Raw genomic sequence first — 27,241 nt, 5'->3', positions numbered from 1 at the left:
TGTATTTAAGCCCCCTTGCCCATAACATTGGCAGGCAACTGGTTCTTTGGCCTGCTTGTAGAGGAATTGCTTTCCCCACGCCATTTATTATGAAACTAGCCGTCCCCTGCCACGCGTTGCTGTGGCTCAGTCTGGTGATCTGGAAAATAAAGTAATGAGAAAATGTTGGCTTCTAATCTATGTAATTTCTTGATGCTTGTGAGTAAACAGTATTTATTGCTGTTTCTTTGTCAATGTAGATGTGAAGATTGTCTGGTTTGCCTATTCTGGAATATGCAACATATAATTGTGCTTCTTTAGGGGTCCCTTTCAAATCTATGATACTATATCTCTCTTTGTATCAATCTTATATATCTATCTATATCTGTAGCTGGATGGCTCTTTGTCAGGAGGGTTTTGATTACATTTTCTTGCTCTGGTGAAGGGAGTTGGACTGGATGGCCTTAAGTATTTTCTGCCCCAATTCTGTCGTTGGTGGGGTTTATTTTTTTAAAAAATTTGTATTCCGCTCTTCTCAGCCCTTAGGCGACTCAGAGCGGTTCACAACAATTTACGTATACACAATACAAAATCATTAAGTATTTAAAAGCAATAGCTCCACAAATCATTAAACATCATTAAACATCAATATCAATACATCACTACATCAATATAACAAATCCATCAGGTCTCATCAATGAAATCAGAATCCAAACTCGTTATCCGATATTCCGTGTTCCGATAGTCAGTCAATCAATCACACTATTTAGTCGAATGCCTGTTCAAACAGCCAGGTCTTTACTTTCCTCCGGAATGCCAGCAAGGAGGGGGTCGATTTAATATCTGCAGGAAGGGCGTTCCACAGCCGAGGGGCCACCACTGAGAAGGCTCTGTCTCTCGTCCCCGCCAGGCGTGCTTGTGAAGCCGGCGGGATCGAGAGCAGGGCCTCCCCAGACGATCTTAATGTCCTAACTGGTTCAAAGGAGGAGACGCGTTCGGACAGGTAGGTCGGGCCAGAACCGTTTAGGGTTTTAAAGGCTAAAGCCAGCACTTTGAATTCTTCCCGGTAGCAAATTGGCAGCCAGTGGAGCTGGCGCAGCAGTGGAGTGGTATGCTCCCTGAGTGCCGCTCCTGTTAGCATCCTGGCTGCCGATCGTAGGACCATTTGAAGCTTCCGAGCAGTCTTCAAAGGCAACCCCACGTAGAAAGCGTTGCAGTAGTCTAAATGGGATGTGACTAGAGCATGGACTACCGTGGCCAAGTCAGGCTTCCCAAGGTGCGGGCGCAGCTGGCGCACTAGTTTTAACTGTGCAAATGCTCCCCTGGTCACTGCTGAAGCCTGAATCCAAGATCCAAGATCACACCCAAGCTGCGAACCTGCGTCTTCAGGGGGAGTGCGACCCCGTCCAACACAGGCTGTAACCCTATACCCTGTTCGGCCTTGCGACTGACCAGGAGTACCTCTGTCTTGTCTGGATTCAATTTCAATTTGTTCGCCCTCATCCAGACCATCGCAGCAGCCAAGCACCGGTTCAGAACCTGAACAGCCTCCTTAGTAGTAGATGGAAAGGAGTGACAGAGTTGGACATCATCTGCGTACAGATGACATCGTATCCCGAAACTCCGGGTTCAGAATGTTCTTTGATTGTAGGTGAACTATAAATCCCAGTAACTGCAACTTCCAAATGTCAAAGTCTAATTCCCCCAAACTCTATCTGTGTTCATATTTGGGCATATGGAATATTTGTGCCAAATTTGGTCCAGATCCATCATTGTTTTGAGTCCACAATGCTATCTGGATGTAGGTGAACTACAACTCCCAAACTCAAGGTCAATGCCCACCAAACCCTTCTAGTGTTTTCTGTTGGTCAGGGGAGTTCTGTGTGCCACATTTGGTTCAAGTCCATCATTGGTGGAGTTCTGAATTCTCTTTGATTGTAGGTGAACTATAAATCCCAGCAACTACAACTCCCAAATGACAAAAACAGTTTTTTTGAGTGATGGTTATTTATTTACCGTGTCAGCTCAACCAGTCGATTATATTACATTTCTAACAGAACAAAGCAAACAAACAGACAGAATACAAAATTTGTGAGTTTTGTAGTTGATTAAATGTCCTTTGACCAGTAGCTGGCCACTTGGAGTGCCTCTGGTGTTGCTGCAAGAAGGTCCTCCACTGTGATGAGTGATGGGCACTCATTAGGTTAGTAGGAGTTTTGTGGCCAAATTTAGCAGCAATTCGTCCAGTGGTTTTTGAGTTATGTTAATCCCACAAACTACCATTACATTTTTATTTATATAGACTAGCCATCCCCTGCCATGCGTTGCTGTGGCCCAGTCTGTGTGTATGTGCTTTGTGTGTGTATATTTGTGTATATGTGTATATATGTGGTTTTGACCCTGTTTCAATTTTCTGGCATTGCTTTCAAGATAAAATCCTATATACATATGGTTGTGCCCAACTTTTAATTAATCAAATTGTAAATAATCTTTCATTGCAGAATATTTAATCGTGTTCTTTGGAGATGGCGCAACCATTGGTTGAAAGTGAAGAACCTTTGTTCTCTGAAGAGGTATGTGGATTTATTTGCCATTTTCTAGGCATATTTCTAATAATTGTATTCTCTTTATCTGTTTTTCACTAGTTAATTATGTCCTAAGCTTGCTAATTAAAGTGAAATATGCCTTGCATACATTTTACCATCTTACTGTTGAATTAATCGAGGTCACCTTTATTTATTTATTTACGACATTTATATGCCGCCCTTCTCACCCGGAAGGGAACTCAGAGCGGCTTACAAGATATATATACATACAATATACTATATTGTTAGCATAGTACAATATTAGTATTATATATTAATATATTGTACAATACCATTATATTGTAATATTATTAGTAATATTACATGCAATATAAATTATATAATTGTAATATCATTATTATATTGTATTGCATTATAATATAAATATTCTATGTGTATACAATATATTACATTGCATTATATTATATTATTAGCATAGCACTAGTTAAAAGAGTGACAGTGGTAATTACTAACTCTCTTGTACTGCATTTATTATATGCTTCTGTGATTTTTGAAGCATATTATAGTACAGTAGAGTCTCACTTATCCAATCTTTGCTCATTCAACGTTCTGTATTATTCAATGTAGTCTGTCTCCCATCCGGATCCACAGCTGTTTCAATACATTGTGATGTGTTGGTGCTAAATTTGTAAATACAGTTATTGCTACATAACATTACCATTTATTGGTCTACAGGGATTCCATCTCCCTGACCAGGTGCCCCATCCTGCAGTCAACTAATTTTGAATGTGTCCACCTGAGGGTAGGCGACCGGGACAGAATAGGGATTCTGTTAGTGTACAGTCCACCCCGCTGCACTATAGTCTCCCTATCTGAGCTAGCTGGGGTGGTCTCGAGCCTGGCATTGGAATCCCAGCGACTAATTGTGCTGGGGGACTTCAACGTCCATGCCGAGGCCAGCCTATCAGGAGCGGCTCAGGACTTCATGTCTTCCATGGCGACCATGGGCTGTCCCAACTAATAACTGCCCCTACTCACAGTGCTGGACACACATTGGATCTGGTTTTCCGCCAGGGATGCGGGGATGGTGGCGATATAGAGGAGCTGACCACCGCTCCGTTGCCATGGACCAACCACTACCAGATCAGGTTTAGGCTCACTGCGCCCACTAACCGCAGGGGTGGAGGACCCATTAAGATGGTCCGCCCCAGGAGGCTTATGGATCTGGATGGTTTCCTGACGGCTCTTGGGGAGTTTCCCGCCACCTCAGTAGGTAATTCTGTCAATGCTCTGGTCACTCTCTGGAATGGGGAGATGACTAGGGCAATAGACAGAATTGATCCGGAACGGCCCCTCTCAAGTAGCTGAGCTAAACCAGCTCCTTGGTTCAACGAGAAGTTGGCAGCGATGAAGCGAAGGAAGGGGAGCCTAGAGGGCGTGTGGCGTTCAGATTCGAGTGAGCCAAATCGAACATGGCTTGATGCCCTGCTAAGGGCATATGCCGCAGCAATAAAGGCCGCAAAGAAATATGTCTTTGCGGCCAATATTGCGTCCGCAATATTCCCTTCCCCTTTTCTCTATGAAATTGGGATGGTCTCAAATAATTGCCAATACAAAATAACTGGTTGGCCTACTGCCTATTATATTAATTCTAGCCTGCTCATCTAGAAGTGATACAAAAATTGAGATTAGAAAACAGCGAGTGAACAGTTTGCAGTGCTGAATGCTGACACAGATCACAGACCAAGCAAATCTGTCTCATATAGTGATTCCCCTCTCTCAATAGGACACTAAAAAGGAAGATGGCCCAGATCAAGATACAGAAGATTTGGAATACGCTGAGCCTTTTAGGTGAGTACTCTCAGAGAAAACAAAAACTGGAGAGCAATCCAGTTTTATGGCAAACTGGACTGCTGGAGGAGCCTGTGATCTAATTATGTTTGTTTGATATGACATTGAACTGTTTCCTATTGGAAGGCTGCTCTGAGTCCCCTTCTGGGTGAGAAGGGTGGGCTATAAATACAGTAAGTAAGCAAGTAAATAAATAAATAAATAATTACAATGCAAATAGCTGTTCTTTTTTTTAAAAATAATCTTTATTACAAAGTTTGCATATATATAAAAACAGTTAGGATTAGATGGGGGGACGGGGTTGGATGGGGATACATGTGAAGGGTGAGGGGAAAGTACAGAATGGAAGAATGGGGAAAACTGACAAAAAGGAGTGGCTACATCGGGCATGGGGGTGGTCTGGGGTAGGGTAAACATCACATACAGACATATAGGGTAGGGGGAAAGGTTAGGTTACAAATACATGAACTTCCAGGTGAACAGCAGATTTATAGTTTTCCTTTTACATTTCTTAACTGATATCACATATCAAGGATTTTCCTTTCACCCTCTTTGCCAGAAAAAGTATTTGTGAGGGTGGCAAGAAGGGTACGTGAAGATTGCACGTGGCCACAGGATTGTGGTCTGTCCTTGCCCTAGAGATTAACAAGAAGTTTTTTTCAATCCAGTCCTGCAGGTGAGAAAGAAGCCCTTCAGAGTGAAAAAGAGAGAATGCCTCGAGACCCAGAGAACTGTGATATCCCTTTTTATGTGTCTGAATTTGTGGAAAGAGAGGTTGGCATTGATTGTGATTCATTAAACAAGCTTGGCAGACTTATTGAACAGCTGTTGGAAAACAAAAGGAAGTTAGAAGAGCAGGTGAGTTATATATTTTGGGCGAAGGGGGACAGTTAAATGTATGATAGAAACACAGCTTCTCAGCCAAATTTCCAACTATTATTGTCTGTATGTATTGTTTCACTCCTAAACCAGCCTCGTGTTCACAACTTAGAAACAACTTTTTAATTTTTAATTAGATTATATAAGTAGAATATAGCATTACACATTCACATTACAGAAAAAAAGGAGAAAGACAAAATTTTCCCCATATCTAAAACAACATTGGTAAAGGACTTCAAGAAGTACCAGGATTTTTCAGCCTCAAGGTATGCAGGTAATGAGATTAAGAAGTAAATTTTATCCATTTGTGGATGTTCTTAATCCCATTACTGGCATACTTCGTTTTTATTTTTATTTTTGAAGTTCAACAACAATATTTTATTATGGTCCGAAGACCCTTATTCCACTGAATAAGGGTCTTCGGACCATAATAAAATATTGTTGTTGAACTTCAAAAATAAAAAAACCTCCTGTATCTAGGAAAATATATATTTCCCACAATACCTTTCTCCTTCTCTAGTTTCCATTTTAAAATTTGTTCTAGATCTGCTTCTGGCTTTTCTTTCTCTTCCATTCTGTGATCATCTGTGTCATTCTATGCCAATCAAACCAGTTAGTATGTCCACATTTGTCTTTTTACTCCTCTTAACCTTTTATTGTTCCGTCAGATTTTAAGAGGTCGACAATGTTGATTATTTCACTTTTTCATATTTTTATCTGATAGGTTTTGTTATCTAATTATCCTATTGGGAGCATGTCTGTTTTGTTTATTGAACATTTCCTTTGCCATTTTTTCACCATTTGAGTGTTGAAATCAGTGGGCCTCCTTTTATTTTCTTTATTGCTTTATTGTCCATCCTTTCCTTTAAACACTAGCAGTTATCCCACCATTTAATGATTTCTCAGTTGTGGCCCATCATTTTGACTCATCAAGATCTAACTCCTGTACTATTCCTAATTGGTAAGTCTCAAAACAAACAAACAAACAAACAAACAAACAAAAACAACCAAAACTGTGGAGGCTAGGTGCTCCCCACCCTTCAGTTTTCCTGTGGAGAGTAGATTGTTGAATTAGATACAACTAATTGTATATAACATGCATAATGCCAAAAGTAGAGAAGTCCAAGTGGTGGTAGTCTTGTTCCTTAACATTATACATTTTTAAAGTTTGCATTTAACATATTTTACATTGGAAATACTGTTCTAGATTCTGATAAAAACGGATGTAAATTTCCCAATGGTAGGCTTCCACTCCTACAAAATGCTATTAGAGAGTTGCTGCTGAAGGAGATTTTGGCTGTGCAAAAGGAGTGCTTCTGAAAACTAAATAGACACACTGTTCATACGGGGCCTCCACTTAGGTTTTTTGTGTTTCCATTTCTGTTGCCCATTTTACCTCATTCAGCTCAGTCCCACAGCCTAGTACAGGCAGTCATGAGTTATAGACATTGACAATTTGATGTTTTGATTTAATATTGTTGCATTGTTCATTTATATTGGTTTTTGTAAATATTAAAAAAACATTTCACCTCCTGATGACTCAATTAATGTAATTTTATTAGTATCTATTTTTATTTTGTAATGTACCTGTAGTGGCTGCATTTCCCACCCTCGGCTTATACTCGAGTCAATATGTTTTCCCAGGTAAAATTAGGTGCCTTGGCTTATATTCGGGTCGGCTTATACTCGAGTATATACGGTAATCTCTAATGCCATGCTAAGTCCAAAATTGACCAAAATATTAGGGTAATACTGTTTTGTGCTGCGTAATGGAAATACCTTATGAAGTGTGGCTTCCTATTACTTTTTCATATCTGTATATATATTTATAAAGGTACTTACAGTTTCATCAGAAGTTCCCAAAAGAATTCAGAAGGCCTTACAGAATGCAGAAGATTCTAAGAAGTCTCTCAGTCAGCTTCTAGAGAAGGAAAATATTTTGTGTGGTTCAATCAATAGCCATTTGTTGACATCCCAGCCATGGATGGAGGATCTTGGTATATTGATCAGTCAAGTGAAAGAAGTTGAACGGCACCTTGCTTATTTAAAGTGGATTTCACAAATAGAGGAATTAAGGTAAAAATCACCCCATTTCTTGGACATGCTTTGGGCAAAAAGTTAGAGTTACCAAGAATTTATGTCCCATGATACAAAGGAACCCTTGCCAAAATTGTAAAAATCCTACTGATGGAGAAGATGAATGTCACCCCTACCCTGTGAGTTCTCTTCAGACTCTTCTTAGTAGAATGTTAGTCATTTTGAACTGTCTCTTGTGCTTACAGTCCCAGCTGTTAACGCAGGAGGAATAAACTCTGTGCTCAGGGTCTTACTTATCTGTGCCAATCCCCATACAGTGGGATTACAACTTTGATCTGAAGCAAACTTTGAATAGATGTATATCAGTTGGACCCAAAATCACATTTCTCAAGCTCTGCTTCCAGAACTCTCACCAAATTTTCCAACACACCAAACACACAGTTTAGTATATCTGTTGAAACCCACTGTTTTAGACATGTTTAATTCTTCCTTGAATTGTGGCCACTTTGTGTAACTATATGACCTTTACAATAATTTATTTTAGGATTTTAATGCTGCTTTACCTGGTACTTTCTCAGATTGAGAAAATAACCTATAAATGGTTAAAAGATTTAGTATTTATTAACTAATTGAAACAGCACATGTCTTGGTTAATAGTCATAAATCTTATATTTAAGAAAAGTAGGCAATGTAGGTGTCTCTTTATTGAGTGGATTTGGTGCAAGAATCTGCCCTGGATACCAACATTTGTGGATGCTCAAGTCCCATTAATCAAATCAAATCACTTATTTCAGTCGTAGACCAGCACAGGAAATAAAAATCACATTTTCATATGAACATTTAGTACATTTAAAATGTAAATATAAATACTGAAGCACAATAGGGGGTGGGTCCCATTATATACAATGGAATAGTGAAATGATATCCCTTAAATAAAATAGTAAAATCAAGGCTTGCTTTTTAAAATTTATTTTGAATATTTCCAAACCAGGGGTGGTTGAATCCATGGATTCTAAGGACTAACTGTAGTTTATGGCATTCCTGAATATCTATAGTTTGTGTGAGTAATTTGACATGGTACCTCATCTTATATTTTTCACGTTCAAAGCACATTTCTATTCCATTCTATTCTGGTGTTAGGATTCTTACAATAATTTTCAATGCAGTCTTATTTAGATAATCTTTTTATCACTATATATGAATATTGTTTTTATAGTGAGCTTTCCCCTTGTTATATCTGGTCATGTTTGCACATCTACTGCAATTTTTAAGACATAATACAGGATGTTTCAAAATGGTGGACCCAGTTTCAAAGCAGTATATTTCACGATGGTAATATGTTACAATTATACAAAAATTTACAAACAGTTTAATGAGTTATAAAGTTTTGCTGACCATATTGAACCAGATACAAACCTAAAAATGACCGTGCAAATGAACTGTCTCATTGGGCCATCTGTTGCAGGGTCACCAACTTGGGAATGACTGAGGCTAGGGGCTGTTTGTGGGCTGGGAGAAGCATCTAGCAGTTATTTGAAACTCTATGACCCACCCTGTCAAGTGGTAAGAGCTTTGTTCATGGATATGTAGTCATAGAGATATGATGATTTCAAATCAGGTCCATCATTTTGAAACAACATGTATTCTCAACAAAGTCTACACAACATCTTTGTGTCTCTTTCTTAGTGACAATATCCAGCAATATCTTATGACCAACAATGTTCCAGAGGCTGCAACTACTTTAGCATCTATGGCTGAATTGGATATCAAGCTTCAGGAATCATCATGCTCCCATCTTCTTACTTTTGTAAGGTCTACTGTTCAGTTCTGGCACAAGATCCTGAAGGATAGGCTGTCAAGGTTTAATTTTCAATGGCATTGCTTTCAATTTCTATTTATTTCTTAGTTTTCAGTTGGGTTGCTGGATTATAATATATGTCTCTCCATTGCAGTGATTTCGAGGAGACTTTAACTCACCTTCACTGGCCATTTGTTGGACCAGCACAATCCCAGCCTTTTGGCTTGGCCGGAGCACCCAACAACACTGTAGAGATATACAATAACTTTGAGGTGCTGTTTTCTCAGCTTCTAAAACTGCAGACTTCGTATCCTTTTTCCTATTTGAGTGTATATGTGCATTAACTCCTAACAAATATAGGGCTTCTTATGACATTATGGATTGCTAGAATCACCAAGGGATAGGCCTCTTGTAAGTTTAAGTCCAAACAGATTTAGGAGAAGATGTCATAAATGTTGTGTTGCCAGGTGAATGTACCTATTTTCTTTTCCTTTTCAAACTCAGATTCTCAACTGAGGTTCTTTGCTCATAACATGGCTTTTGTCTTCTGAGGGAGAGTTGAGGAAGGGAGCAGGGAGGCAACAAGTTCTATTCTTGTCACAATCATGTCCTGTGGAGGCCTGCATCAGAAAATTCAACTTTGAAGGTTCAAAGAGGACACTATATGGCTTATGTAGTTTTATGGTACCTTCCCCTGCTTCTCAAACTGTTTTGGACTTAAGGCAGTGGTTCTCAACCTTTGAGTCCCCAGATGTTTTGGCCTTCCTAGAAATCCTAACAAATTCCATCTTGTCTCCTGCATATGTCATCACTCAGGGACCCCTCCCCCCCAGCACCAACTGCTGCTCTGGGCCAGAGTGAAGAGAGAGGGGGGCAGAAGACAATTCCACCTTGTCTCCTGTGCTATTCTAATATATAATATAATATAATATAATATAATATAATATAATATATTGTATATACATATAATATTTATATTATGATCTAATGCAATATAATACTAATAATATGATATTATAATTGTATATTTATATTACATGTAATATTACTAATAATATTACAATATAATGGTATAGTACAATATAGTAATATTTAATACTGATACTGTAATATGCTAATAATATAATATATTATTATTATGTGTGTGTGTGTGTGTGTGTATGTATGTATATATATATATCTTCTAAGCCGCTCTGAATCCCCTTCAGGTTCAGAAGGGCGGGATATAAATGTCGTAAAGAAATAAAGAAATAAATAACAGCTGTTGTAGTGCAAAACACCTGGGGGCTCACAAGTTGAGAACCACTGACTTAGGATTATGGGAACACTTTCTGTCTATAGGGATGAGGACACTGCCGTGTGTTCCTGTGAAACTCAATGAGGTGAAGTATTCTATGGCATGGAGTTAAGCTTTGCCAACATCTAACTTCTACTCATTCACTTCCTGTTTAAGGCCAAGGAACACATGCCAGTAAAAATGGGTACTGTATACAGTTGTATACAAAACTGATAGTGGAAATAGTTTGAAAACAGCCTGCTTCATCTCATCAACATAAATGATCCTTAGAATTAATGATTCTTCAAAACTGTAGCACAGGAGAAGATCCAACCAGTCCATACTTCAGGAAATAAAGCCTGAATGCTCATTGGAGGGAAGGGTAGTCGAGGCCAAGATTAAGTACTTTGGCCACATCATGAGAAGAAAGGAAAGCTTAGAGAAGACCATTATGCCGGGGAAAATGGAAGGAAAAAGGAAGAGGGGCCGACCAAGGGCAAGATGGATGGATGGCATCCTTGAAGTGACTGGATTGACCTTGAAGGAGTTGGGAGTGGTGACAGCCGGCAGGGAGCTTTGGTGTGGGCTAGGCATGAGGTCACGAAGAGTCTGAAACGACTGAACAACAACAAGCACAGGAATATGCAAATAGCAAGTGCTTAAAGCAACCCCTAGAATTTGTCCTTCTGGCTTCCAGCCCAGTTCTGTAGCCTAACTCTTCAGTTTTGTGCATCACAGTGGTTTCCTCAATTGAAGGAACAGAACATCTTTTAAAAAGACAACTCTCCCCTTCTGTGAATAGCAATTCTTTGGCAATGTTGGTCATGCTGAGTTATTCCTCAGCATATGCAGATGGAGAACTCTTCCAAAATCTCTGTTACAGATTTCAGGGCTGTTATAGAACCACCCGGTATAGAACAGTGCATCACGGGTGGTATTAATGTGATTTAGGCATCTCCTAGTACCTTGGGTCTAGTAGGGATATAGTCCCTAGCAGCTTTAAAGATCACAGTTGCATACTGACTAAGCCTGTGTCTGATTTAAGTCTGCAAAAAGTAGTCCTTACTATGTTTACATCGATTTCAATTGACCAAATTAAATTTGTAGCCAACCATACATGCAGATTATAGAAACGTAAGACTGTATTTGTATTGATATTTTCCTTTAACTCTTGATCTCAGAGATGAACTATTAAGCAAACCAAAGCAGCTTCCAGAAAAGTACCTCCTCCCTCCCACTCCACCTGTTATATTACCCATGCAGATTATGGTGGCTCCTCTTCAAAAAAGATTCAAGTATCATTTCGCAGGAAACAGGCAAACAAATGTTTTAAGCAAGGTGTGATATTGTTATACAAAGTCCTTTTCTTTAAAATGAAACTTCCCTCTTAAAATTTATTTATTGATTTACTATATTTATATCCTGCCCTTCTCGATCCCGAAGGGGACTCAAGGTAGCTAGGATATATTAATAAAGGTTGAGGCCCCTGATATGTTCCCTATCTATTCTTCGTATTTTCATATTTTATTTAAAACACAAGTTGGAACTAACCTTTAACTAACGGATGCTGCCTAGAAGAATATGCCAGCAATATGTGTGTTGACCATTAAGTGCAATTTGTGGGATTAACAGAACTCAAAAACCATTGGATGAATTGGCACAAAACACCTCTCAGGCCAACGTAACCATCACTCATAAAAAAACCCCCTAAAAAACACAGTGGAAGAGACTTAAAAAGCCATTTTTTAAAAAAAAAACAAAACATTACATCACATGTGCAAAACCACATATAAGCACATATCTATATAAATAAAAATGTAATGTTTGTTTGTGGGATTAGCATAACTCAAAAACCACTGGACAAATTGACACAAATTTGGACACAATACACCTATCAGGCCAATGAGTGTCCATCATCCCTAAAACACACAAAAAAACCAGCAGAACGGGCTTAAAAAAACCCCAAAATAAACTATATATACATATACACATACACTCATATACATATACACATGCACACATACACATATAGACATACATACATACACATATACTCAATATACATTGAAACACAGAAATACACAAATATATACACACGTATACATACATATATACACACATATGCACACACACATATACACCCATCTCTCTCTCTCTCTCTATCTATCTATATATATATGTACAAACACACATATATACACATATACACAAATATATATACACACATATGCACACACACATATACACCCATCTATCTCTCTCTATATATATGCAAACACACATATATACACATATACACAAATATATATACACTCATATGCACACACATATACACCCATCTATCTCTCTATCTCTCTCTATCTATATGCAAACACACATATATACACATATACACAAATATACACACACACATAAACACATATATACACACACAAAACATAGACACAGACTGGGCCACAGCAACACGTGGCAGGGGACGGCTAGTACACAAATATAATATACACACACACATATACACATATATACACCCACAAAACACATATACACAGACTGGGCCACAGCAATGCGTGGCAGGGGATGGCCTGTATTAAATAAACAATTTTTGTACACTTTAGTAATTTTTCTAAATGTTCTGCATTGACATGCATGCCATTTTATTATTGTTTCTGCCTTTGTCAGCTTATTCTTGGTTTGTTCTTGGAAAGTCTTGCCTGATCAGTGTACATTTGGGGCCTTTCCCATTAGATAGTTTACGAATTTAACCTGGAGGATTGCTAAAAGACATCTGGCTCACCAGATTGTAATGTGATGTAGGTTTGCATGGGGCTTGGTGATGTAATTGGCATAGAAGTATGTGACTTTGATGTAGCAACAAGCAGGTTTTATTGAATGCATTAAGGTTCTCCTTTTCTTCCTCAAAAGCCTGAATGGTACCTAACCCAGGTGCTCATGTGGATTGGGAGTCACGCTAAGTTTCTTGATGACAAAGTCCAACCAATATTGGACAAGGCAGGCTCTCCAGTCAGTGCAAGGGTAAGCAATTGTATCCTTTCTAATCCACTTGGTGCAAAGTCATGCATCCGTATCTGCTGTTTTGATCTTAATCCTTTTACCTCTCTTTAAGATGGAGTTTTCCCGAGCTTTGGTGATGCTGATCCTGGAGAAGTTGGCTGCTGATATTCCTTGCTTGTTGTATGATGACAGCCTCTTCTGCCACCTGGTTGATGAGGTACTTCTGTTTGAGAGAGAGCTACACAGTGTTCATGGATATCTCAGCAGCTTTCCCAGCTGTATGCACATTTTATCAGAAGAGACCTATTTTCAAAGATGGCTAACTGTGGAGAGAAAATGTAAGCCACTATTTTGGAATTTATCTAATCGGAACTTATAACAGCTTTAGGAAATAGGGTTTTTTTCATGTTTGATAAACTTCAAGTCACTTCTGGTGTAAGAGAATTGGCCATCTGCAAGGACGTTGCCCAGGGGATGCCCAGATGTTTTTTGATGTTTTACCATCCTTGTGGGAGGCTTCTCATGTCCCCTCATGGGGAACTGGAGCTGAAAGAGGAAGCTCAACAGGCTCTCCCCTGATTCGAACCTCCGACCTGTCAGTCTTCAGTCCTGCCAACACAAAGGTTTATTTATTTATTTATTTACAACATTTATATGCTGCCCTTCTCATCCCAAAGACTCAGAGCGGCTTACAAGATATATATATACATACAATATATTATATTATTAGCATAGTACAATATTAGTATTAATATTACTATATTGTGCTATACCATTATATTGTAATATTATTAGTAATATTATATGTAATATAAATATATAATTATATTATTATTAGTAGTATTATATTGCATTAGATTTTAATATTATAAATATTATATGTATATACAATATATTATATTAACCCATTGCACCACCGGGGACTCCCTTGGAAGTAGATGATTGGAATAAAGTTCTTGAGTTAGAGAATGAATGATGTCTCAAACTGTGTTTGAAATTTATTTGTCATGTCAGGGCAACCAGTCAATTGTATTACATTTCTAACAGAACAAAACAAACAAACAGACAAAACACAAAGTTTGCAAGTTTGGTAGTTGATTAAATGTCCTTTGACCAGTATTTGGCCACTTGGAGTGCCTCTGGTGTTGCTGCAAGAAGGTCCTCCATTGTGCATGTGGCAGGGCTCAGGGTGAATTGCAGCAGGTGGTCAGTGGTTTGCTCTTCTCCACACTCGCATGTCATAGATTCCACTTTGTGGCCCCATTTCTTGAGGTTGGTTCTGCATCTTGTGGTGCCAGAGCGCAGTCTGTTCAGCACCTTCCAAGTCGCCCAGTCTTCTGTGTGCCCAGGGGGAAGTCTCTCATTTGGTATCAACCATCGGTTGAGGTTCTGGGTTTTAGCCTGCCACTTTTGGACTCCCGCTTGCTGAGGTGTTCCAGCGAGTGTCTCTGTAGATCTTAGAAAACTATTTCTCAGAATGCTCTTTGATTGTTGATGAACTATAAATTTCAGCAACTACAACTCCCAAATGTCAATATCTATTTTCCCCAAATTCCACTAGTGTTCACATTTGAGCATATTGAGCATTCATGCTAAGTTTGGTCAAATCCATCATTGGTTGAGTCTACAGTGCTCTCTGGATGTAGGTGAACTACAACTCCAAAGCTCAAGGTTATTGCCCACCCAACCCTACCAGTACTTTTTGTTGGTCATGGTAGTTCTGTGTGCCAAGTTTGGTTCAATTCCGTCGTTGGTGGAGTTCAGAGTGCTCTTTGATTGTAGGTGAACTATAAATCCCAGCAACTATAACTCCCAAATGACAATATCAATCCCTCCCAACCCCACCAGTATTCAAATTTGGGTGTATAGAGTATTCGTGCCAAATTTGGTTCAGTGAATGAAAATACATCCTGCAATCAGATGTTTACATTACGATCCATAACAGTAGCAAAACTACAGTTGTGAAATAGCAACAAAAACAATTTTATGATTGGGGGGTCACCACAACATGAGGAACTGTATTAAGGGGTCGTGGCATTAGGAAGGCTGAGAACCACTGCTCTAGAACATGGCCATATACCCCCCCAAAAACCTACAACAACCCAGTGATTCCGGCCATGAAAGCCTTAGTACTAACTGGCTAATATGTTTGTATTCACATAAAGACCTTGTGAATTTGCTTAAGGAAGTTTTATTCAGTGGATCAGCTTTAGCTGGGACTAGTAATGAGATTTAAGTTGCTGTTGTTGCTTATGTATTGGGATATTAACTTCTAATATGTCAATACTGCTTTAGCACTGATAAACACATGTGAAGTTTTTTTCTAAATCCATCTGAACAAAATTTACAGGAATCAAACAATTGTGCTGAGGAAATGCATTCTTCTGCTATATCATGCAATTTTCCAAGCCCTAAACCAAAGTGATTTGATACATTTTGATAGGTTGATCTGTGCTGCCATTCATTTTTCAATTTGGCAGTGAGTGTGATGGTAGTGGTACATGGGGGGGGGGGGATCCGCATATATATTAATAGACTCATATTCATATTTATCCTCTGTTATATTTGTTAACTCTTCTAGTTCCCTTTGTCTTGATATTGCTGTGTTTATTATATCTTTTATTTTACATTTATTTATAAAAGAGTAGCAATTTGCTTTGGAGAAAAAATGCACCTTTGAATAGCAAGGCTGCTAATGTGGAAAAGTATTTAAATATTTAAGGACATTTTTGTTTGTGTGTACTTGACAGTTGCTCTTCAAAAGATGGACTCCATGCTTTCATCTGAAGCTGCCTGGGTATCACAGTACAAAGATATCACTGATGTAGATGAAATGAAAGTCCCAGACTGTGCTGAAACTTTTATGACTTTGCTACTGGTTATCACAGGTAATTATAACATTTCTGCCATTCGGCTTTGATTCTTTAATAATTCAAGAACTGTAGCGTATCTTGAACAAGGAAATCAACATCATGTCAGTGGCTGAGCTGCCATCAAAGGAATAACAGGAAGAACTGGAATGGCACAAATAAGAGTAGCCCCTGTTGATTTGTTCCTTTTGAACTTTAGTGAATAATTGAAAAAGCAGTCTGATCAAGCATTTGTATCCATAGGAGATGGGATAATTGTCAGCATGGATACGTTTTGCAATTATTGCTAAAGTGCAGTTGTTGTTAAAATAAATACTTAAAAAATACTAAACAATATTAAACTTTTAAAGCCCGAGACGGTTCAGGTTCAGGCTATTTGGCTGACCGCATCCCCTTGAACAAACCTGCCTGGGCTCTGAGATCTTCAGGAGAGGCCCTTCTCTCGATCCCACCTCCATCTCAAGCTCGGTTGATGGGAACAAGAGAGCGGGCCTTCCTTCTCAGTGCCTCTGGAACTCCCTGCCCAGGGAAGCCAGAATGGACCCCCTCCCTGCTGTCCTTCAGGCTAAATCCTAATTATTCAGACAAGCGTTTAAAGATGGTGTTTAAGATCTAGACAGGGGGTGCTGTGGTTTTATATGCTTTTATGGCTTTCACTTGAATTGTTTTTAACATTAATTATGTTTAATACTATTTTAATATTTGTATATTTGTATATTTTAAGTTGTATTATAATACTTTTACTTGTGAGCTGCTTTGGGTCTCTGTATGGAGAGAAAAAGTGGGATATAAACAAACATAATAATAATAATAATAATCATCATCATCATCATCATCATCTATATAAAAATGTAATTTTTGTTTGTGAGATTACCATAACTCAGAAACCAGTGGACGAATTGACACGAAATTTTGACACAATACACTTAACAGTCCAATGAGTGTTCATCACCCCTAAAAACACAACCCGCCCCCGTAGAATGGACTTAAAACCCCCAAAAATACACCATATATACACATACACATACACTTATATTCGCATGCACACATATATACATATACATATGCATGCACACATACATACACACATATATACACACAAATATGCATACAGACAAGCACACACATATACACAATATACATATATACATAAACACACAAATATATACACATATATACACACACATATGCACACACATATATACACAGCCCAGTCTATGTATATGTGCTTTGTATGTGAATATGTGTATATGTGTGTTTGCGTATATGTGTATGTCAGTCAGTAGCCTTTATTTCGGTCAACAAACCATCGGCTAAGTCAAGTGAAAGTAGAATGATGAAATACAACAATTAACAATTAATAAAATCACATTTGGCTTATAATTAATAAAAACAAGTATCACCATTCACTATCGGATGAATGACTGTCTGTATAATCTAAAATATATGTGTATGTGTGGTTTTGTGCATGCGTTGTAATGTTTTTTTTTTTTATTGTTTGGCTTTTTAAGTCTCTTCTGCTGTGTTTTTCAGTGTTTTTATGAGTGTTGATCACTCGTTGACCTGATATGTGGATTGGGTCCAAATTTGGTGTCAGGTCGCCCAGTGGTTTTTGAGTTATTTTAATCCTACAAATGAAAATTACATTTTTATTGATATAGATATGCAAACACACATATATACACATATTCACAAATATATACACAAACACATATACACATATATACAGACTGGGCCACAACACGTGGCAGGGGACGACTAGTAGGGATATTATTATTATTATTATTATTAATAATAATAATAATAATAATAATAAACTTGTGAGGTTTTGAGTGCATGGCCATTAAAGGGATACTGCTCTTAGTAACAAAAAGCACCGTCAGTGATTGAAATCTTGAATAAGTCAACTACACAGTGCAATACTAAGATTGCTATATTGTTAAAATCACTGGGAAAAGTTATCATAAATAATTTTAGTTCTGTGAGTTTCAGTGGGAATAAAGATTGACTGATCTTTTAAGGAGTGTCTATATATAGTGGGCCTACTGCATCTGTTGGGATTCCAAGACTGTATGGATATAAAAATGTAGATGATCAGACTTCATATTACATTGCAGTGATGTGAACACATATGTTTCAGCATATCCACATTCATGCTACCACCATTTAATAATATGGGATGTAACAATCCACAATCAGTGAAAATTGTGGATTTGGAGCCCACAGATCCGTAGGACCCAACATATGTGTTTTATGTTAGTTCTGCTATATTGTTGAGCTAGTGGGTTGCAGTTGTCTAGAATAGGATTCAGAACTACTAGCAATAGTGTATAGTATACTATAGTCTGGTCCACAAGCTCTGTTATTACTTTTGTTAATAAACAGGATATCTAGCTTCTATATCAATTAAATTTGCTCCATCTCTTCAGGCCTTCTGGGTGAGTCTAAAAACATGGCTCTTCAGACAGGCCTTTGAATCATTGATAGTACTGGCCCACACTTTGATTGATTGTTCTGACAGATAGCCGGCTGGCAGGTTGCAGTGCATTTTAGGAATTTTATAATTTTCAAATTTCTATAATTTTATTAATGAGATGTTTGTGCACTATTGTTTATTCTTATGTCATTGTATTAATCCTTACGTATTGTTGTCTGTATGTGACACTTGTAGTGCTTCTGTGAGCTGCCCCGAGGCCCTTTGGGGAGATGGTGGCAGGGTATAAATAAAGATTATTTGAAACACAACAAGATTAGTACACAGAAAATAAGATCACTATGCTGGTTGTTGTATTGGATCACACTTCAGACACATTATTATTATTATTATTATTATTATTATTATTATTATTATTGGTCATCCAAGCTTTATTGGTTCTGTATTCCTTCTGTATTATATGTCTTCAGCTTTAATGGTTTTGTATTCCTTCCCATTAGTTGGCATACACACTGATTAACAGCTGAGCCAAGGAGGGAAGAAATAAAGCTGATGTGTATATCCTTCTTAAATAATTTCCTAGCCATTATTGCCATTGTTCCACAATATGGCAGAGATGCCAAAAGTGAGAAATAAGAGAATGTAGATCTGGCAGTGCAAACTATAGGGGATGATTTTTATCATATAAAACACATGTCAGAATCCATGACACATGTTAATCATGATGGATTTTGGGTTGAAAAGCTTGATCCCCTCAAACTATAAAATAATTTAAATAAGAAATATTTTGCAATTTTCTGTACAGATCGGTATAAGCACCTTCCTACTGCTGCTAGAAAGCTACAATTCCTAGAACTGCAGAAAGAGCTGGTGGATGACTTCAGGATACGACTAACTCAAGTTATGAAAGAAGAGACCAGAGCACCTTTAGCTTTCCGGTATTGTGCAATCCTAAATGCTGTCAACTACATAGCAACTGTATTAGCAGACTGGGCTGACAACCTTGTAAGTGGTTATTTTCCATCATGACTTTTGCCATTTGTGGATTATTGAAACTGAATTTAATTATATGGAGCTGCTTTTCATATTCACTGGTAGAGTTAAGATGCTTCTGCTTTTCGGTACCTTTAATATGTGAACATAAAAGCTATCCATAATAATAATAATAATTATTATTATTATTATTATTATAGCAATAATAACAACAACTTTATTTTTATACCCCGCCTCCATTTCCCTGAAGGGACTTGGGGCGGCTTGCATATGGGTTAAAACATAACATGTAGAAAATATAAAACTTCAGTATAAAAACAAGATAAAACAACAATAACAACAACAACCTAAGAAGAAGAAGAGCATCAGAATCAACAACCAATTGTACAATTCAAGTCTCGTTGTGGGAGGGCAGACTGATGTAATAATAATAATAAAAATAATAATAATAATAATAGACTTTATTTGTACTCCGCCACCATCTCCCCAATGGGAACTTGGAGCAGCTTACATGGGGCCAAGCCCGAACAAGAACTACAATATAACAATATAAATTGCAATAAAATAAATAGCATAACATTAAAATAAAACATCAAAGCATATAAAAGAATATACACAGAACATAGGAACTGAACATAATAACAAAATGACAGAGGGCGGGCCGCATGTACATAAAATGATTTTAAAAACCTTGGGTGAGATAAGGGGGCAGAGCTCATTGTAAGAGAGAACTCATAGAGAGATACAAACAATTTGGGGAGATGGTGACGGGACATAAAGGAAGTTCATTATTATTATTATTATTATTATTATTATTATGTTTATTAATAAAGTGCATAGGTCATATAGCAGCATAAGGATAAGAGCAAATTATAAACAGGCTCACTATGACTTTGGGTAGTACAGTAATAAGGTGCAGGGACAAGATTTTAGGCCATGGTTGGGGCCAACTGTCCAGGGAATTGCCTAATAAAATGCACAATGCAACATCCACGTCTTTAGTTCCTTACAAAGCATGGATGAGAAGGGAGCTAGCCTGATCTCCTTGGGGAGGAAGTTCCATAGTCGGAGGGCCACCACCGAGAAGGCCCTCCCTCTTGTCCCCACCAACCGTGTCTGTGACTGGAGTGGAAGCGAGAGAAGAGCCTTCTCAGAAAATCTTAGAGATCGTGTGGGCTCATAGGGGAAGATGGGGTCACGAAGATAGGTGGGTCCCGAACCATTTAGAGCTTTATAGGTGATAACCTGCACCTTAAATTGGGACCAGAAACTTATCAGCAGCCAGTGGAGCTGTTTAAACGGGGGTTGACTGCTTCCTGTAACTTGCCCCAGTTAGCAACCTGGCAGCTGATCTTTGCAACAATTGCAGTTTCCGGGCTGTCTTCAGGGGCAGCCTCACGAAGGAGGCCCATTCCGGCAAGCTGCCCCAGAAGGATATCAACAAGGTCACACACCCCCTGTCAAGTTCTCCAGGGAGGTCATCCACCAAGGCAACCAAAGCTGTCTCCGTACCATGACCAGGCCTGAACCCAGACTGCGATGGATCCAGATAATCGGTTTCGTCCAAGAATCCGTGGAGCTAAGAAGCAACCACTCGCTCCAGAATCTTGCCCAGAAAAGGAAGATTTGAAATAGTTGTTCAGTATTGAGGAGTCAGGGGAGGACTTTTTCAAGAGTGGTCGTAGTATTGCCTGTTTTAGGCTTGATGGAATGTGTCCTTGCTCCAACGAGGCATTATTGTCCTTGAAAACCACTTGGCTAACCCTTCTCTGGCAAGTTTTATAAGCCATGAAGGGCAAGATCTAGCGCGCATGTGGTTGCTCTTACTGCTCCCAGGATTTTGTCCACATTATCAGGCTGCACAAACAAACAAATCCAATAAGATTGAACTGACAGTTGCTTCGGTTACCTCACCTGGTACAGTATGAAAGTTGGTGTCCCAAGTCGGAGCGGACTTTGTCTGCAAAATGATACGCGAACTCGCTGCATTGCGTAGCTGGATTGGCAAGAAGCCCTTCCTCCCCACGGGGGGGGGGGGGAGTGTGGGGGGTGAAGGAGCTCCCCAGCAACCTGAAACAACTCAGCTGCTCTGTTGGTTGCAGATGCAATGCAAGCAGTTGCGGAAGCCTTCCTGGCTGTCCTCAAAGCTGTGGAGTAGGCCTTAATAGAGGCTCTAGCCCATGCAATCGGAGACACTCTGAGTTTTCCACCAAAGTCTCCATCTTGAGTGCTTCATCGATGCCAGCTCCTCAAAAAACCGAGAGGGGATGTTCAGGGGAGATCATGTCTAATGCCCTGGCTATCTCGGTGTTATAGAGATCAATCAGAGTTTATCAAGTTCATCTTGTTCAGCATCTAAATGTGAGAAATGCGTGGCTACCACGTGGCTGAGGAAAGATCTGTGCTTTCAGAGGTGTTCTTCCTCAGTCGAGGTGGCTTTCTACTTGCATAGCAAAGACAGCAGACTTGTGTGTGTGTATTTTTAGCTGGGCAGACAGCTGGGAGAATTGTAGATGGTTAGGTGGTGCATATGATGATATCACTTCTCCATTTATTCACTCTTTAAGAAAATGAATAGAGAAAGTGAAAACAATAGTGTGGCGTGTTATGGAGGAAGAGGTTGGCTTTGGCCAGATCACAAGATTGCAGATCATCTCCAAGAGAGTGTGATCTTCAGTAGGGAAAACATAATGCAGTTTTTCAGTCCTGGTCTACCTTGACAAGTTTTGACTCACTCTCGTATCAGCCCACTCAGTCCTTAGTTAAAACTGGATGTGGTGGTTGAACCTGGGAGCTGTTGCATTTAATTCATGTGCTCTACCACTGACCTACAGTCTGCCACCAAAGAACTGTACTTACAAATTTTCCTAACATCAAACGACTCTAATTCTAAGGGACCCAAACTGGAGCTATGTTACTATTTTAAGCAACTTGTAAATGTATAATACTTGGTGGTGGTAATCTTTACACCTGGATTTCCATGTCCCTATAGTTCTTCTTGCAGCTTCAACAGGCTGCATTGGTAGTTTGTTCTGATAGCAGTGCACTGAGTATACTACAGCTTGGACAACTGGCTTCAATGGAAAGCTCTGTCTTTGATGATATGATTAACCTTCTGGAGCGCCTAAAGCATGATATGCTCACTCGTCAAGTCGATCATGTCTTCCGAGAAGTCAAAGATGCAGTCAAAATGTACCGAAAAGAAAGGTAAAGTTTATTTTCTTCATACATCAAACTTTTAATTCATATAGTTTGGAAGAGAAGAGTGGGAAAAGCAAGGTAATTTATATATAAACAGTATAGCCTAATGCATTTCTTTCTGAAAGAGTTTATAGGGTAAGGTTCTGGGATTGAGGTTCTGGGTTTTTACCTGCCATTTTTGGACTCTCGCTTTCTGAGGTGTTCCTGCGAGTATCTCTGTAGATCTTAAGAAGCTGATTCTTGCTTTAAGGCATTGGCATGCTTGCTGATATCCGAACAGAGGATGGGCCAGAGAAATCACTGCCTTGGTCCTTTCAGTACTGGCTTCTACTTCCTGACGGATGATTGTGGGTCACCACAAAATGAGGAACTGCATTAAGGGGTTGTGACATTAGGAAAGTTGAGAACCACTGACCCAGAACTCCAGAGAGTTTCTGTTCAACCATTTCAACACTCCTTGTTTGAGCAGTGATGGCACGATCGTCAGCCTAGATGAAATTCACTGTTCCTTCTGGCAGTAGCTGATCATTTGTGTAAATGTTAAATATTGATGGAGTTTCTGGAGTATAACAACTACTTTCAAAGCAAGTCCCACACAACTAAATAGGAAATAACACTTTCAAACCAGAAACAGGAAAATTTTCAAATGTTGCTACATAGTGTAATTAGTAAGATAGTTTCCCCATCTGTAGTTTAGAAACAACTGTTTATCACATGGAGAACATCTCTGTGTATTTTGGATGGTTACCATGCATCTCACATTAAGTGGAAAAAAGATCTCTGAATCACCTTTTCTCTTAAAAATTGTGAGCATTTGCCCGCAAAATGTAATGCTTTGGGATACTTTTGAGAACTGCCTGAAAAGTCAATGAGAGGATTAAATAGACTTGTGTATATCTTTATTTTCAAATCTGTCACAATTGAACATGTTCTAAATCAAGGGTCCTCAGACTTTTTAAACAGAGGGCTAGATCACAGTCCTTCAAACTGTTGGATTATAATTTGGAAAAAAATGAATGAATTCCTATGCACACTGCACATATCTTATTTGTAGTGCAAAAACACTTAAAAACAATACAATAATTAAAATGAAGAACAATTTTAACAAATATAAACTTATTAGTATTTCAGTGGGAAGTGTGGGCCTGCTTTTGGCTGATGAGATAGGATAGTTGTTGTTGTTGTTCTTGTGTGCTTTCAAGTCATTTCAGACTTAGGTTGACCCTGAGCGAGGGCCAGGTAAATGACCTTGGAGGGCCATATCCGGCCCGCAGGCCATAGTTTGAGGACCCCTGTTCTAAATCATTTATTCTGAATCTATTACGATACGTCTTTTACACTTGTCACTCTACTCCCCCTTCTTTCATCTCGTAATTCAATCCAATTTTACCAAATGTACTAATCAAGTTTTATCATGCTTTAATTTGCTTTAGTTAACTATCACAGGAGTTTTAGCATAGTGATTAGTGTCTATTTGTCTGTATATATTTTTTGTCTTTTATTGTTGATATGGTTAGTGGACTTATCAATAAACAAATCTATCTTCGTTCTTCCTTGTTCCAGCCAGATTTTCACCTAGGCTTGCTAGCCAGATATGCTCTTCTCCAATTGACTTGAGTCAGACACAGAGAAAGAGCATAGGTTCCTAGCTCAAGTGAAACATCTCATTCCAAACGACAGAGAAACTGCAAGTTGGAAATGTAGGTACTTTGTAGTGATAATTCTCTTCTTCTTTTAGGTGGCTGTCTTTGCCGTCTCAGTCAGAACAGGCAGTAATGTCTTTGTCAGTCACCGCCTGCTCACTCCTGCTCACCTTGAGAGACCGGCTGCTACAGCTTGAGCAGCAGCTTTGTTACTCATTGTTCAAAATCTTCTGGCAAATGCTTGCAGAAAAGGTGGATTTGTTCATCTATCAGGAAGTAAGTCTTGTGTCAGTAGTGCTTAATAATAAATGTGTTCACAAAATGTTAAATAATTCCCCTGTTACCCATCTACTTCTTGTAGATCATTTTGGCCAATCATTTCAACGAAGGAGGGGCTGCGCAGCTCCAGTTTGATATGACCAGAAACCTTTTCCCTTTATTTTCACATTACTGCAAGCGACCAGAGAATTATTTTAAACAGTAAGTAAGCATAACTTACATTAATTGGAGAACTTGTTTTTTAAATGAAAAAAGGAATGAGTTATAGTGTGGGCCTTTCCCCCCCCCCCCTTTTTTTAGCACAAAATCTTTAAATTAGGGAAGCACACTCTTTTGGTTCCCAAGGGGCCACATATAGGAATGGATTGGGGCTTCTCTGCTGCCCCACCACTTTGAGACATCTCTTTTCCTCCTGTGACCCTCCTCTTTCAATTCTTCATTAAACCTCTATATGGTTCTGGCCCAGCTTACTTGTCCAAACGCATCCACCCCTATGTCCCATCTTGTAATCTAAGATCATCCAGGGAGGCCCCATCAACAGTACAAATAAGTCTGGCGGGGACAAGAGACAGGGCCTTCTCGGCTGTCCCCCCGCCTATGGAACACACTCCCAAATGAGGTAAGATCCGCTCCCTCCCGCCTGGCTTTTAGAAAAAAATTAAAATCATGGTTCTGGGACCAGGCCTTCGGACAGTAGATGTATGTAGCATACTGCACAGAATGTCAGGGGATTTTGGTGAATGAGGTGAATAAGCTGATACCTTTCCTCCCCAAAGGAAAATCTATTTTGACTTTCCCCCCTTCTATTTCAAAGATGGCTTACTAAATGTTATGATGTTCTTTGTGTTTTGTTTTGTTTGTTTGTTTGTTTGTTTGTTAAAAATGCAATACAACTGTTTGGTTTGCTCATGATATGATAGATAGATAGATAGATAGATAGATAGATAAATGATGTTCATGTGTTTGGAAGACAAACTTGAAGATCCACTCCTGTAAAGGTTCTGTGGCTCTTCCACCATTTTAAACACAACTTTTTTTCCCTCCACAGTATAAAGGAAGCCTGTATTGTACTGAACTTAAATGTCGGCTCAGCCTTGCTGTTGAAGGATGTGCTACAATCGGCTGCTGACAACCGAAGTGGAACGATCTTGAGTTCAAATCAGCCTACAGCTGTAGCAGCGTTAAATGAACTTGGAATCTACAAGTTAGCTCAACAGGATGTGGAGATTCTTCTTAATCTGAGAACAAATTGGCCTAGTACTGGGAAATAATCAAAAATAATAGCTTGGCGAGACACTAATTAGTATTGCATTTTGTGAGAAAACAAATCCAAACTTTTGTATGTTTTTCAGTTATTTAGGGTGTTACATTTAGTATGTAAAATTGATTTTTAAGCCAAGAAGAATCAGTTGGGTTTTTTTTTTTGGGTAAGGAGCGACTTGAGAAACAGCAAGTCGTTTCTGGTGTGAGAGAACTGGTCGTCTGCAAGGATGTTGCCCAGGGGACGCCTGGATGATTTGATGTTTTATCATCCTTGTGGGAGGCTTCTCTCATGTCCCCGAATGAGGAGCTGGAGCTGATAGAGAGAGCTCATCCGCCTCTCCCCGGATTCGAACTTGCGACCTGTTGGTCTTCAGTCCTGCTGGAACAGGGGTTTAACCCACTGCGCCACCGGGGGCTCCTGTTGTTTATATGCCATAGTTTGAAAGAGCACTTTTAAACTGGCAAAGACAAGTTGATATTGAGCTGGATAATATATTTAACTTGGCAGGTACTCTTGTCAAGAGCCACTGGGGTGCTCAGTTGAGTCCTTGTAATAAGGGGAACTCTTTTCAACAGACGTTATGACACATTCCCCATATGATAGGGATGGACCATGAAAGGAGCAGGTGAGGCTTGTTTTGAAAATCTGGGGAATTGCATTTTTAGTGTGAGCAAAGGTTGTTTTCCCTTGTTTGTCCTTGTGTCATCAAGATTAATTCTTCATGTTATTTGAGAACAAATCTAGTCAGTTACATCTCTGACAAATCCACAGTGATCTCCTATCAAGACTGTCATTTATGTAGGTTTCACAGGGTTGAACTATTGCAGCTTTGCTGACATAATAACAGGTAAAATGTATGGATGACATTCCACCTAGACAGTTCTACATAATGGATTAATATATTAATTTTAGTAACCAGGCTAACACTGCTAATGTAGACAATTGATAGTAGTGATTTTGCAGGAATTCCAAAATGTTTTGATTTGGAAAACTACAATATAATGTGGAAAACAAAAGAAACCCTTTGCATTAAAAAAAAGAGTTGGCAGAAAAACCTACTATCCTGGCTTATAGATGAAAAACAGGATGTATATATGTCTAAGCCTTCATGGTGGGCAGAAGTTAATGAACAAAGGGTAAGTTGGTTTCATTGGAATAAAATGGACTAAAACATCTTGA

General features: G+C 38.9%; 1 protein-coding gene across 2 annotated transcripts in view; it reads left to right on the top strand.

Annotated features, from left to right (window-relative positions):
* The window catches only part of RINT1 (RAD50 interactor 1), a 27,608-nt gene extending 372 nt beyond the window's left edge, over window positions 1–27,236 (top strand). For both annotated transcript variants that reach the window (XM_067468815.1, XM_067468814.1), the window contains exons 2-16: window positions 2,481–2,552; window positions 4,312–4,376; window positions 5,045–5,234; window positions 7,090–7,331; window positions 8,979–9,152; window positions 9,245–9,397; window positions 11,548–11,704; window positions 13,289–13,399; window positions 13,491–13,716; window positions 16,129–16,266; window positions 19,488–19,687; window positions 22,668–22,882; window positions 24,615–24,795; window positions 24,881–24,999; window positions 25,847–27,236. In XM_067468815.1, coding sequence (XP_067324916.1) covers window positions 2,505–2,552; window positions 4,312–4,376; window positions 5,045–5,234; window positions 7,090–7,331; window positions 8,979–9,152; window positions 9,245–9,397; window positions 11,548–11,704; window positions 13,289–13,399; window positions 13,491–13,716; window positions 16,129–16,266; window positions 19,488–19,687; window positions 22,668–22,882; window positions 24,615–24,795; window positions 24,881–24,999; window positions 25,847–26,069 — 2,442 coding nt within the window. In that variant the 5' untranslated portion in view covers window positions 2,481–2,504 and the 3' untranslated portion in view covers window positions 26,070–27,236. The remainder of the gene's footprint in view (window positions 1–2,480; window positions 2,553–4,311; window positions 4,377–5,044; window positions 5,235–7,089; window positions 7,332–8,978; window positions 9,153–9,244; window positions 9,398–11,547; window positions 11,705–13,288; window positions 13,400–13,490; window positions 13,717–16,128; window positions 16,267–19,487; window positions 19,688–22,667; window positions 22,883–24,614; window positions 24,796–24,880; window positions 25,000–25,846) is intronic.
* Window positions 27,237–27,241: the final 5 nt, after the last annotated feature.

This window comes from Anolis sagrei, chromosome 5, assembly GCF_037176765.1.
Source record: "Anolis sagrei isolate rAnoSag1 chromosome 5, rAnoSag1.mat, whole genome shotgun sequence".
Lineage (NCBI taxonomy): Eukaryota > Metazoa > Chordata > Lepidosauria > Squamata > Dactyloidae > Anolis > Anolis sagrei.
This window is presented reverse-complemented; position numbering and strand designations above follow the sequence as displayed.